This window comes from Chiloscyllium plagiosum, unplaced genomic scaffold, assembly GCF_037043375.1.
Source record: "Chiloscyllium plagiosum isolate Xiang-an unplaced genomic scaffold, Cpla_swu_hap1 HiC_scaffold_45, whole genome shotgun sequence".
Classification (NCBI taxonomy): Eukaryota; Metazoa; Chordata; class Chondrichthyes; order Orectolobiformes; family Hemiscylliidae; genus Chiloscyllium; species Chiloscyllium plagiosum.
The window spans coordinates 4,859,090-4,873,426 of NW_028270183.1; the positions used below are offsets into that span (position 1 = coordinate 4,859,090).

Here is a 14,337-nt window from a genome sequence, read left to right on the forward strand (position 1 = left end):
TATTCAAGAAAAGCTGCAAAGAAAAGCCTAGGAACTATAGACCAGTAAGCTTAGCATCTCTGATGGATAAGTTACTTGAGAAGATTCTGATGGATAAGATATACATACATACAGGGTTTGATTAGGAGTAGTCAGCATGGCTTTGTGAATGGAAGATCATGCCTCACAAATTTGTTAGAGTTCTTAGTTTATATGGATTTCAGTAGGGCCTTTGATAAGCTTCCATTGGATCAGCTGATCTGGAAAGTTAGATCGCATGGAATCCAGGGCAAGCTGGCAAATTGGATACAAAATTAGCTTGAGGGTAGGAAGCAGAGGCTAATAGTGGAAGGATGTTTGTCAGGCTGGAGGCCTGTGACTAGTGGAGTGCCTCAGGGGTCAGTGCTGGGTCTAGTGCTGTTTGTTATCAATATCAATGATTTGGATGAGAATGTATAAGGCATGATTAGTAAGTTTGCTGATGACACTAAAATACGTGGTATTGTAGACAGTAAGGGAAGTTATCAGAAATTGCAACAGGATCTTGATCAGGTGGGGAAATGAGCTGAGAAATGGCAAATGCAGTTTAATATCAATAAGTTTGAGGTCTTGCATTTTGGAAAGTCAAATCAAGGAAGAAGTTTCATGGTGAATGTTAGGGCCTTAAGGAGTGTAGTGGAACAGAGGGATCTTGGAGTTCAGGTTCACTGTTCTCTGAAAGTGGAGTCACAGGTAGACAGGGCAGTGAAGAAGGCTTTTGGCACAGTGGCCTTCATCGGTAAGTTGGGAAGTTATATTGCAGTTATACAGGACATTGGTGAGGCCACATTTGGAGTATTGTGTTCAGTTTTAGTTACCTTGTTATAAGAAGGATGTTATTCAACTGAAAACTGCAAGAAATTTGCAAGTATATTGCATGGACTCAGTGGTCTGAGTTATAGGGAGAGGGCGGACAAGCTTGGACATTTTCTTTGGTGTGTAGTAGACTGAGGGGGGACTTTATAGAGATGCATAAGATCGTGAGAGGTATGGATAGGGTGGATGCACTCAGTCTTTTTCCAAGGGTTGCGGAATCGAGGACTAGAGGGCATCAGCTTAAGGTTAGAGGGGAAAGAATAAAAGGGAACCTGAGGGGTAACTTTTTTTACACAGAGGGTGCTACGCATATGGAATGAGCTGCCAACGAAGTACATTAATAGCTAAAGGCATTTGGGCAAATATATGGATAGGAAAGGATTAGAAGGATATGGGCCAAATGCAGGGAAATGGGGTTAGAGTGAAAGTACATTTTGGTCAGCATTGACCAGTTTGGACTAAATGGCCTGTCTCTGTGCTATGGGACTCTATGACTTCCAGTGGATACCCTCACCAGTCCGACTGAGCTTTGGGGACACCACTTGAGTGCAGTCAATTGCATAATCTCACTTAGGCCATACCTTGAACTCTAGGTTAGCCAACAGCAAAACCCAAAACAAAGCCAAGCCTCAGACAAACAGTTAAAATTTTCTTCAAGCTCCTGGCTGGCAAGGCATTGTAGTTTCTGCCGGTAATTGGACTCAAGACACCTAAAGAGCCCTTCTCGACCTAAATTAAGTAAGTTAACTCATAGGCCAGTATCGAGGAAAGTTCATACCCTAGAAAGTCCCCCTACATCTGGTTTGGAACAGTTAAATTGCTTAGCAATATCCAAATCAGCACCAGTGAAAATAAACATCTGGTTAAATGGTTATCTAGTTCTAATGGAGGTCAGTACTGATACAGCCATGTTAGTGATCGCGGAACCAGTTTTTAACGAAATCTGCTTGAGACTCCAGCCCTTAAATTTGCATAAGAGTGTGATATGGGTCAAATGTTTGGAAATGGGACGAGATCAGTTTAAGATATCTGGTTGTTGTGGACGAGTTGGACCAAAAGGTGTCTTTCTGTGCTGTATAACTCTATGACTTAATGATTCCAAGACCTCAGCTAGGCTGAGAACCTATACCGGGGGACCTTTACAGATTGAGGATACAACTTTGGTTCCAGACTCTTATGAAAAGCAGCTGGTTCAGTTACTAGTGATTATAGTAAATGTCTCAGGCCCATGTTTGATGAGGCGAAATTAGTTGCGAAAGATTCACTTAGATTGGCTCAACATTTTTCAATTTGAAAATGGCTGGTTGAGTGAAGTCCTAACTAAATGCCCAGAAGTTTTTGAGGAAGGTTTATGAACTATCAGAGAAGCCAAGGCCACCTTGCATATTGACCTGGCAGTAATTCCACAATTTTGCAAGGCTACCTAGTGCCATTTGCATTATGTGCAAAAGTACAGCTAGAAATCAGAAGGCTGGAAAGTGAAGGAATCATCAAACCAGTCCAATGTTTAGAAAGGGCAGTACTGGTTAGTATGTCTTCTGGGAATCTTAAACAAACAGTAAACCACTTTTTGCAGCTGATAAATACCTAATCACTCACATAGAAGATTTATGTGCAAAATGGGTGGGGAGGCTGACCTTCATGAAGCTGGACCTGAGCCATGCTTACTTGCAATTATGAGGATTCCCAGACATATGCTACAATTAATACAAAAATACAAGCCTGCCATTTGGTAGCCTGTTCAATTTTTCTCTGGATGTTGGAGAACATTTTGCAAGGTCTACCTCAGGTCACCATTTACTTAGATGATGTTCTAATTACAGGGAAAGCAAATAAGGAACACTTAGAACTTGGACATAGTCCTAAGGCATTTTTCCAAGGCTAGCGTCCACCTAAGAAGGGAAAAATGTGTGTTCCAGACCCCTCAAATTACCTGCTAGGGCTACAAAACAAGACTGGGTTGCACCTGTTGGAAGGTAATGTGAGGGTAATCAAAGGTGCCCTGGCTCCCACATCTGTCCAGGAGCTTGGGTCATTTCTTGGGCTGGAAATTATTATGGAAAGTTCATATATAACCTGGACTCCATCCTGGCACCTTTGCATCAACTCCTTTTAAAAAAAAGGTCAGCCTTGGAAATGGTCACATAGACAAGCCCTATCTTTCAGTGAAGTAAAGAAACATCTATCATCATCTAAGGTGTTAGCACACTATGATCTCAGGAAAGATCTGCTGTTGACATGTGATGCCTGCCCATGCAGCATCACTGTGGTATTAGCTCGCAGATGGCCCAATGGAGAGGAATGCCCAATATTGTATGCATCCAGAACTTTGGCTAATGCTGTGCGTAACTATGCTCAAATAATTAAAGAAGGATTGGTAATCATATTTGGAGTCAGGAAGTTCCACTGATGCCTTTATGGGTGGAAATTGGTTATAACAGACCACACACACCTACTTAGTCTGTATAAAGGAGACAAGGAGGTGCTGCCCATAACTTAGATCGCATTCAACAATAGTCCATAATACCAAATGCGTATAATTAAAAGTTAGAATACCATCTGGGAGGCCGAGTTGCGAACGCAGACACATTGAGTGCCCCCCCCCCCCCCCATTAGCAAATACACCATCAATTTTATCCCCAGTTGAAGAGTATATAATGGTACTAAGTTTGCTGGACCCACTCCCAGACACAGCTGATAACATCAAACTTTGGATGCTGAAAGATCCAGTCGTCAACTGAACAACTGGTAGTGATGGGGTAAACCAAAGGGCCATCACAAACTTTTTGGATCTGAAGAGACCAGCTCACAGTAGAGAATGGTATATTGTTATGGGAAGCAAAAGTAATTGTCTTGAGCAAATGTCACCATCAGAAATTGGCTGCACTCCACTAGGGCCATCAGGGAGTCTCCAGAATGAAGATGTTGACGAAAAATTGTGTCCGGTGGCCAGGCTTGAATGCAGACATAGCCACATTGGTGGGGCAGTACCCAGAGTGTCAGCAAGGACAAAAATTATTCCTTACAGCCCCCCCACATTGGTGGTAATGGCTGGGTAAACCTTGGGCTCGTTTGAACATCAACAGTACATGTCCCGTCGTGGGCTTAATATTCTTAATCATTGTCGATGCCTACTCAAAGGCATGCGTTGGATGCTAATATAGTCCATTTGTCCAACATGGGGTTGTTAGAAAAACTGCATACATCTTTTTCCATACGTTGAGCACTGGAAGTCACACATAATGGGCCATCATTTATCAGTCGGGAATTTAGGCATTTACTAAAGTCTGATAGGATTCGACATATAAGGACCGTTCCATAGCGCCCATCATCCAATGGCCTGGCAAAAAGCACGGTCCAAACTCTGAAGGCAGGTTTGAAGAAATAATCTACAGCCTCACTAGATAACAAGCGGTCACAGTTCTTGTTTGATTATAGGACCACCCCACATGCAACTACAGGGATACCACTGGCAGAGCTGCTAAATGGTAGAAGACTCCGCACCAGGTTAAGTCTGATCTTTCTGGACATGAGGGGGGAAGGTGAAATAGCATCAGGAACACCAATGCCGATACAAAACTCCACCAAGCAAGACAGACTGTTTGATACAGTGGATGAAGTTTGGTGTTAGAACCACAAAATGGCATGGTTAAGAGGCATGGATGATGCGAGGTCAGGACCAGTGATGTAGATTTGATGGTTCTGAACAAGCACCTGTAGCATATGAATGCCGCAAATTCGCAAATGGAGCAGGAGGAAAGTGTGCTGTATTCCTTGGAACAGTTGGAAAGACTGCCAGAACCCTTGGGTTCATCCTGTCCATCAAGCATTGATGAGTCCTCTGAATCAGAGATTGGCATGACAGGTGTAGCTGCCTTGACCTTTGCAGCTGGAAGAAGGAAATGAAATTTTATTGAGGCACTCCTGGCACAAGAGGTGAGCTCCTGTGTGTTGCATGCCGTCCGTATTTTATGCCGAGTTGGAGGAACCTGACCCAGTGCTAAAAAGCCCCAGGAGGCCCTCCAAGAAAAAGGACTCAGAACAGGAAGGATGTAGTAATTGTAACAAGGTGATCCAACTGGACATCATAGAATATGAGTTCCCTGATTAGGACTGTTAACCTGGTTCAATCAGGCAGCCCTGGCTGACAGGCAAAAATAAGTGTCAGAGATTCTGCCACTCTGGTAGCTGACTCAGAAGAGGCAGTGCTCGAGTAAATAAAAGGTGACTTGATGAGGGATACCAGCCTCTGTGGAATTATTTAACCTTTGAATGTGAACGCATTTGCATGGGCATTCCCCTGAAAATATTGACTGATAGAATCCCTCAGTTATAAATTCTGGAAAACATGTCAGGGTTTTCACATCCTCTCCAGGAAGCAGAGGGGCAATGGTGACAGTAAATTTAAGGAATTGTTAAGTTGGCTCTTCCAACCTGGTCCCAAAACTGAGGCGTTTTACCAGCAGTGGGATTAAATATGGATTGGCTGCCCATTTCAAAAACATAGCATAACTAATAACACAATTCAGGGCAATTTAACAGCACAGTCAGCATTTTCTGATGTTGAGGTAGCTGCAAGCTAAATGGAGGCTATCACACTAAAGTAACCCTGGGCAACCATTGGAACCAGAGGCTTGATGGTCCAAAGAGGCAGCCATGGCCAGAGAAAGTAGCCCTTATGGCGCCAACTATCTACTTGGAAAGGGTTCCCTTTCTACCCTGATTTTTAAAATCATTTTATAAATTAACCTAGCCACTGATACATCCTGCATGTCTTTACAGTGACCATGACTCCTCCCATTGTATGACTGAGGCTTCGGAATTCCTTGAAAGTCATCCTATGGTGCTTAAGTAAACATTTAAAAAGAATTGTGAAGGAGGACAATTAGGTTGAAAGATTAGGGCAATTTAGTTGGGAGATAGTGGTAATTGATGGATTGGTAGCTCCAGCCAATGTGGAAGTTATAATGATCTGGACTGGGTAACTGGCAGATGGCTAACTGTTCATGCTTTCTGAATGTGGAGTCAGGTGGTACTGAATACTTCATTGAGAGACAGGTTTTTTGTCACCATGGATCTAAGGCAGCAGAATGTTCTGACTGATTCCAGTCATTTATTATTGAGACTCATTGGAAGAGATACAATATCCTGTCTCATAATTGCAGTTCCTTTTTCACTTAGTCATGAGGGCAATGTCTCAAGCGTAGAATAACAGTCTCAAGATTCCAAATTCAGGTATTCCCCATTGATGCAATATTGAAGTAAATTCAATCATGAGCCTAAGTTTAAGAAAACGTTGTATTAATACACTGCTTCATCATGCATTTCAAAACATGTGTTCATTAAATTACACTCACCACCCTCTAAGTAGCAAGGTTCCTTCTTATTCTCAGCTCTAAGTTACGTTTGAGCTTGTGTCCACTAGTTCTCGGGGTTCCACAGTTAGGAGAAACATGCCTTATGTGTCCCCTTTATCTAGCACTTTAAGAATTTTGTAAATTTCAATGAGATCGCATGTCATTTTTGTAGAATCAAGAAAGTGCAGGCCTAGTCACCTTAATCTTGCATCATAGCAGAATGCAACCATTCCAGGAATAATGAGGGGCTTAAACAGAGTAGACAGGAAAGGTCTGTTTTCTGAGAGGTTACACACCAGGGGGCACAAATTTAAGGTGATTATAGAAGGACTGTAGGGAAAGTTTGAGGAAAGTCTTTTTCACGCAGAGGCTGCTTGCTGCCTGGGGTTTGCTGCCCATTTGATGATGGAGGCAGAAACCTACAGCTTGTTTCCAATGTACCTGAAGTGCTGTCACTTGCAAGGCTTTGAACCAGTGTTTTCTCAGCTGGTATGGACATGTTGGGTTGAATGGTTATCTTCTGTGCTGTAAATTTCCATGGTGCTATTGTCTTTTTCAAATGTGAATGTTCTCAGGAGCAAATCAGTAAGTACGTAACTTGAAATGTCTTTACATTGCTCAGTATAAACTATTATATATGGTAACAGTTTGGTAAATATTCCAGGATCAGCAATATTGTTATCCCATTGGAGTTTGAAGCACTGTTGTTCCTTGGAAATTTTATTAAGAGATACTATGGAATTGCAGAGATTTTGATGTGTGATATGTAGCCAGTAAATCAATCTGTGTTTCCCGTAAGATCGGCAGTATCACTTGTTAAAAAAATGAGATTGCTGTACACTAGCCAGCAAAGCTGTTTTTATTAATTTTGCTTGGTAAGATGCTGAACTCAGAATTTTTCCTTTGAGAGACAAAGCATTCAAAAACTAACCATCCAAATGCTGATATTCTGACATGTCATGCCAACTTCAGGTTTGGGCCCAGACTTCTCTCATGAGAGATTTCTTGGTCTTAGCTATTTGCAAAGATCTCAAATGGCCATTTTAAAAAAAAAATTACCTAGTAGTAGAGCACTAATAACAGGTCATCAAGCCATAGACCTGCTCATATTCTCCCATCATTGTCTATTTTCATCCCATCAGTGTGGTTTCCATCCTGTCCCCAGTACTGGGACTTGCTTCGTCAATAACACAAATGATATTTCTTGTGACTGTGACCACAATGCAATGTCCTTCATCATCTTCCTTGGCTTCTGTATAAGTTCCTGAAGAAGGGCTTATGCCCGAAACATCGATTCTCCTGCTCCTCAGATGCTGCCTGGCCTGCTGTGTTTTTCCAGCACCACATTTTTCAACTCTGGTCTTCAGCATCTCTGCAGTCCTCATTTTCTCCTTCTTTATAAGTTAAGCATGGTCAATCACTATTCTCATTCATGTCTTTTCCTTCAACCTTTACTGTGTTGGTAGCAGGAGAAAGTGAGGTCTGCAGATGCTGGAGATCAAAGTTGAAACTTTATTGCTGGAACAGCACAGCAGGTCAGGCAGCATCCAGGGAACAGGAGATTCGACGTTTCGGAAGAAGGGCCTGTGCCCGAAACGTCGAATCTCCTGTTCCCTGGATGCTGCCTGACCTGCTGTGCTGTTCCAGCAATAAAGTTTCAACTGTGTTGGTAGCACTCTCACCTCTAAGTCAGAAAGTCATGAGTTCAAGTTCTACTTGTCTGACATTTCCAGTACTGTGTAATGTTTCAGATTCAAAATTAAACCTGGGCCATCAAGGATGAATATAGAGAATCCGCAGGACAACTGCAAATTGGAGGAACAACACCTTATCTTCCGCCTGGGCAGCCTACAGCTCGGAGGACTCAACATTGAGTTCTCCATTTTCATATAACCTCCCTTCCCATCCCCGACTCCCTTCCCAGCCCCTCCCCCTCCCCCTCCCTTGCACTCCTCTCTGCCACCAACCTCTGCCTCCTCTCTTCACACCTCCCATTGACCAACCAGGTAGTACCCTCTACCCGTCTTCACCTATCCCCACTTCACCACCCTGCCCCCGCCATCCCCTTTATCTGCAGCTCCCCTACACATACCCCAAGTCCTGAAGAAGGGTTACACCCAAAACGTCTACTTCTCCACCTCCTGATGCCTGGCTTGCTGTGTTCTTTCAGCCTCCAGCCTGTCTCCCATTTGTATTTGCCTTCTTAACAAGTCTCCTATGTAGTACTATGTTAAAGGCGTTGCTGAAGTCTTTACAAACTGCATCAACTACACTATCTGCATCTTCACACCTGTTCATCTCCTCAAAAAATTCAATCAAATTTGTCAGGCATGACCTCCCTCTGACAAAGCTATGCTGACTATTTCTGATTAAGCCTTAACTCTTCAAATGGAGATAGATGCTCTCCTTCAGAATTTTCTCCAATAGTTTCCCTTGTACTGACATGAGACTAACTGGTCTGTAGTTCTCTGGCTTATCTCTACAACCCTTCTTAAATATCGGAACCATATTAGCTGTTCAGCAGTCCACTTACACCACCCCTGAGGCCACAGAGGAATTAAAAATCTCGATTAGTGTCCTTGCAGTTTCCTCCCTTGCCTCCCACAGCAGCCAGGAGACATTTATCTAGACCTGGAGATTTGACCACCTTTATGCCTGCCAACATCTCCAATACCTTGTCCTTCCCTATGTCAATTTGCTCAAGCACCTCACAGTGTCTCCCCCTGGGTTCCATATCCTCTTCACTTTCTTTTGTGTAGACGGATGTGAAGTATTGGTTCAAAACTCTACCAATGTCCTCTTTCTCCACCTGCATATTGCTCCCTTGGTGCTTAATGGACCCTACTGTTTCTCTGGTTATCCTCGTCCCACTGACATAGAATATCTTGGGATTTCTCTCACTTTTACCAGCCAGAGCTTTCTCATATGCCCTCTTTGTTTTTCTAATTGTTTTCTTAAGTTCCACCCTGCACTTCCTGTATTCCACTAATGCCTCCGCTAATTTGTTCCCTTGTACCTGCTAAAAGCCTGTCTTTCCCTTGTCATCATATCCCAAATATCTCTGGTCATCATTGGTTCTCTGGGCTTGTTACTCCTTCCTATCTCCCCAGAAGGAGCATGTTGTGCTTGTACACTTTTGAACACACAATCCCATTGCACTTTTGTAGATTTCCAACGAATAGCTGCTCCCAGTCTACCTTGGTCAGATCCTGCCTCATTTTACTAAAATATACTCTCCTCAATCCAAAACGTTTTGCAACTTGTCTATTTCTTTGCTCGTAATAAGCTTGAATTGCACTATTTTGTGATCGCTGTCAGTAAAATGCTCCCCTACTACCACCTTAACCACATTCATTCTCCAGAATTAGATCCAGAACAGCTCCATCCCTTGTTGGGCTTTCAATGTATTGGCTTCAAAGTTTCTCCTGTACACATTTCAAGAAATTCACTCCATCTTAGGCCTCAACACTCTCTCTTTCCCACGTAATATTGGGAAAGTTGATATTACCACCTGTAATTACCCTTTTGTTATTATTTTTACACACCTGCATGAATTTTGCCAAATTTGTTCTGCAATTTCTTACCAACTCTCTGGGAGTCTATTATAGACACCTAGCAATGTGGCTGCCCCTTTTTTATTCCTAAATTCTGCCCACAAAGCTTCATTTGATGCCCCCTCCAAGATATCATTTTCCTTACTGCAGTAAATGGCTCCTTAACTAATAATGCAATGCCTCCTCCTCTTTTACTCCCTCCTCTTTCTTGTCTGAAGATTCATTATCCTGTAATGTTGAGTTCCCATCCCATGTGATGGCTACTATATTGCATTTTCACATGTCAATCATCACCTTTAACTCATCCATTTTACTGGGAGTACTCCAGGCATTAAACTAAAGACCATCCAGTCTTGCCATACTCCTTGAAAATCAGTACAGCTGCACTTCCTTTGACTTGATTTTGTGCCCTTATTCTGCTAACAGATCCCACCTTTCCCAGAAATGGTCCCAGTGATCCAAGAATCTAAAACCCTCTCTCCCACACCAAATTTTAAGTCACTGAATCATCTCCACTATTTTCCTGTTTCTGAGCTTGCTAGCACATGGCACCGTGAGTAATCCAGAGATTACAACTCGAGAGGTCCTGACATTTAGTCTACTGCCTAGGTCCCTGAATTCAAGACCTCATCCCTCTTTTTATGCTTGTGTCTTGGTCCTAACATGTACCATGACCTCTGCCTTATCAATCTCCCACTTCAGGATTCCCTGCAGCTGTTCGGTGACATCCTGGACCTTACACCAGGGAGGCAACAAGTCATCTTGCAGTCATGATGACATTGACTATCTGTTTCCTTGACTATAGAATCTCATATTACTGTTGTCCTTCCTCTCTTTGTCCCCTCCTGTACAGACAGGCTGCTTGAGGTTCCAGAAACTTGGCTCTGTCTGCATTTCCTGAAGGAACCAGTGCTCTCATCAGCCTCCAAAATGGAATACCAATTTGTGGGAGGGACCCCAGGGATTCCTAGATTTCTTTTAAGTACATCTATGCTGTCATACCATTTGCCTCAACTATTTCAGATGTCCACATTTTGAAAAAGTAATTCTTCTGAATTCTTTATGGATTGATTAGTGATTACCATATATGTATTATATTTATGATTCTTAGTTTTGGCTTTCCCTGCAGGTGGAAATCTTTTTGTCTTTAGTCTTAACTGTCAAAAACCTTCATAATATTGGAGTCCCCTACATGATTTTAAAGTGAAATCAATTCTGTTAGGAAAAAATGGATCAACTCATGGCAGTGCAGGTAATAGAAATATTGAGAGTGGATGTGACAGAGACGAAGGTTTAAAAACTCAGCTGTCTCCACTTTTTCTCCCCTTGTTTTCTTCCTGTTTGAGAGAAAAACTGTGCATATTTATGAAAACATCTCTCCTATATATGGGAGAGAAAAACTGCTGAATACTGATACCAGAGAGAGAGAAAGGAATGCAGTTCCTGTGCTAACACAAGATGGCAGCTAATTTTATTTTTGTTTTTACTTTTCAGAGCAATGATGCCTTAGGAAACACCTGGAACTGGTTGTATTTTATCCCCCTCATCATTATTGGCTCCTTTTTTATGCTGAATCTTGTCCTTGGTGTCCTGTCAGGGTAAGTAGCTCTTTGTGTATCTATATTTTGCTTTAGAAAATTTCAACCCTGAACTTCTAGATCATTTGGGTATGCTAATAAAAAGAGATTGCTGTCAAAGTTTTTCATCTTGCATACTTCAGGATAGACAGAAGAATGCCAAATTTCAAAGAGAGTAGCAATTTATACTGTATCAGAAACAAAGTGCTGATTGTTTGGCCAGTGGACTCTGATTGGTCAAGGTATTGAATGAAAAATGTACAAGGGAATAGTTACAACTTTGTTTTGTTTAAACTTTTCAAAAAGCAAATTGACTGTGACTGGTCAAGATGTATAGTTGTGAGTGCATTAGGGAATAATTACCCCGAATCCCCCATGCTTCTGTTTAATGGAAATAGATGTCTGAGCAAATTCTCTTTGCCTGCAGAGGACCAGACCCTGCACATAGCTTTTAGCAAGCATTGCTGAGCCACATTGCAAGCCTGACAATGGTTAAAATTGGTTATTAGTATAGTTCTTAGTATACTTGAGATTGTTGAGCAAGTTTACCCAATCGCTGATCTACATTTAGTGTTGGACACTATGTTCTGAGTTTTGCCAGCATGCAGGATTGAGTGCAGTCAGTACTCTGCCTATTGTGAGCAGGCAAAAGGAATGATCATCCACCAAACTTTGGGACATACAGCCTATACATTTGGCATTACACTACTGCTGAAATTTATATGCCACATTACTCATTTGTGTGATAGGCAGGATGTCTTTTTGCTAGACAGTCTGTTAATGAAAAATACCATTTGTGTTATTACTGCATAGTAGTAGCATGCAAAGGCTAGCTTTGCCTGTTACACAAGTTTTTAAGGTAATCTTACTCTTTCAAGATAGTTGGAGGAAGATTGGGCACTTTTCAGGAACACATATGGTAGCCTTGGGCTGATACGTCGGTTTGAAATAATCAAACAATAAACTGATCGGGTATACATTATCCTACAGAAGAGCATTAATGTGCCTTTTTTGAGTAAATGGTTCACACCCTATTTACAAGGTTCCCACAAAAGTCAATCTTTCAGCACATGGGAGCTCTAGAAATTTCAATAGGAATATTGACCAGTAAAGTTTGGCTTGCATTTGACAGCAGCAGAGAACACATTAATGACTTTCCTAACCAGCACGCTGAAGAAAGAGTTTGTTAGGTTGCTGGTGTCAAATGTAAGTGCCATACTGATTTTAATAGGGAGCAGCCCAGCAAGAATCAATGCCTGTAGCATAAAAATAGACAAGGACAAGTGAAGAAAAGTTAGTGTTTGCAACTATAAACAGCAGGAAAGCTATGGCTTACAAGAAGAAAATGATCACAGGTTTAAAGATATCTGCAGAACATTTTGGGTATTGTTGAAGGACTTTTTTTTCTTGGAATGTGGGAAAAAAACTAGAAAGCATATTTCCCCATAAAGATGGTGGATCTTGAATTACTATAGCCCTTATAGTTTTCCCATAAATGGAGAATTCCAAGACAATGACCAATATGTGTAACTACTCTCACTTCTCCTTTAGCATTAAACTCTTTCATCTGTATCTGTTTTGAGATATAGTGAAGTCTGGAGCCTTTGTTCTGTTGGAATACAAGCTGAATATCTGTGAATGGATTACCATGATTTGGTGTTGTTTGATTGCTGATGATTAGGAGAAGGCTGGTATTTGTACAATATTCCACATTGTCAGGGAGTTGTCATACTGCAGTGGAACAGCTTGATTGGGGAACAGCTAATTTTCAGGTCTTCATCATTACAATAGGATAGTGGGGTTTTTGTCAGGGCTTTTAGCCTTTGTAGAGAAATGCCACTTAATTATATGTAGAGTGAACTGAATCAATTGCTTACTGTTCCCCATGACAATGGAAATTTAGGATAATGCTGAGTAGCATCATTGCCTCAGTTCTTTTGATTGAAGACACATGACTGGCATGAGTTGGCAGAAGGGCTACAAAACGTCATAGAGGTTTGGTGCAGGGACATAGGTTGACATGGAGGATATGAGGGGTCATAGTTGGTGGGAAGAGTGGTGTAGGTTGTCATGGGGGAATGAGGGGCTTTGGGTTGTGTGAGTGGTGTTGCATATCTTGGCAAAGGAACATTAAGGGCCATGGGAAGTGGGACAATGGCACAGGTTGACATGGAGGGTATAATGGGTGGATGAAGAAGCATTCCTTGGCTTGGGATTTCTGTGGAATCAGAAGAAATCCTGCTCCAAACTATCTTCCAGTTTGTCCATAACAATTCACAATTCCCGATTCCCTCCCCACAAAATATCATTTCTTTTTTGGCTTAGTGATGAAGCTGCCATAACTTACAGGTGCTCAGCTGCCAAGAGCAGTCTTTGCGGCTCAGTGGCAATGATGAAATATGGTTCAAGCCTCTCACAGGGACTTTGGACAGGTGGTGCAAGCAGTCCACCAGATTAAAATATTAAAATATACACAGGATGAGATTTATAATTGTGCAAAGTATGCTTATTCACAAGATCTTTTGCATGTGTTGAAGGTAATAAAGAAGCTAATGCCTTACATTTTGGTGGTATATCATAAATTTAAACACTATATGAGTAACATTTTATCAACTGCCTATTAAGAAACAGTGGTATGCAACAGCATGAGTGTAAGCAGAAGAACAACAATTAATCAGTTGAGGTTAGCAGCCAACAAATGTTTTATTAAGTTAATCCGATCAATAATGAGTTAAATGGTTGACCAGATTAATGTTGGATAATGCATTGAACCTGAACAACTTTGATTATTGCAGAAATAATATTTTGGCAATTTCTTTGCTAAAGGTTCTTCTGACTGCTACAGTCAGTGGAGTGAAGGTTGAGTTGAAGAGCTAGCATCCATTATAACCAACTCCAGATCTTAGTTTGTGTTGTATAATCTAACCTAAATGGTAAGGTGTTACAAATAACTGCAGTGCTTTGCAGTTAGAAAGGAGAGAAATTATTTATGATTTTTGACTGATCACACCAAAT

At 41.6% G+C, this 14,337-nt stretch overlaps 1 protein-coding gene across 15 annotated transcripts in view; it reads left to right on the forward strand.

Annotated features, from left to right (window-relative positions):
* Positions 1–14,337, forward strand: part of LOC122552384 (voltage-dependent P/Q-type calcium channel subunit alpha-1A-like) — a 662,051-nt gene that overhangs the window by 379,755 nt on the left and 267,959 nt on the right. For all 15 annotated transcript variants that reach the window (XM_087983287.1, XM_087983286.1, XM_087983285.1 and 12 more), the window contains one exon: positions 11,240–11,343. In XM_087983287.1, coding sequence (XP_087839413.1) covers positions 11,240–11,343 — 104 coding nt within the window. The remainder of the gene's footprint in view (positions 1–11,239; positions 11,344–14,337) is intronic.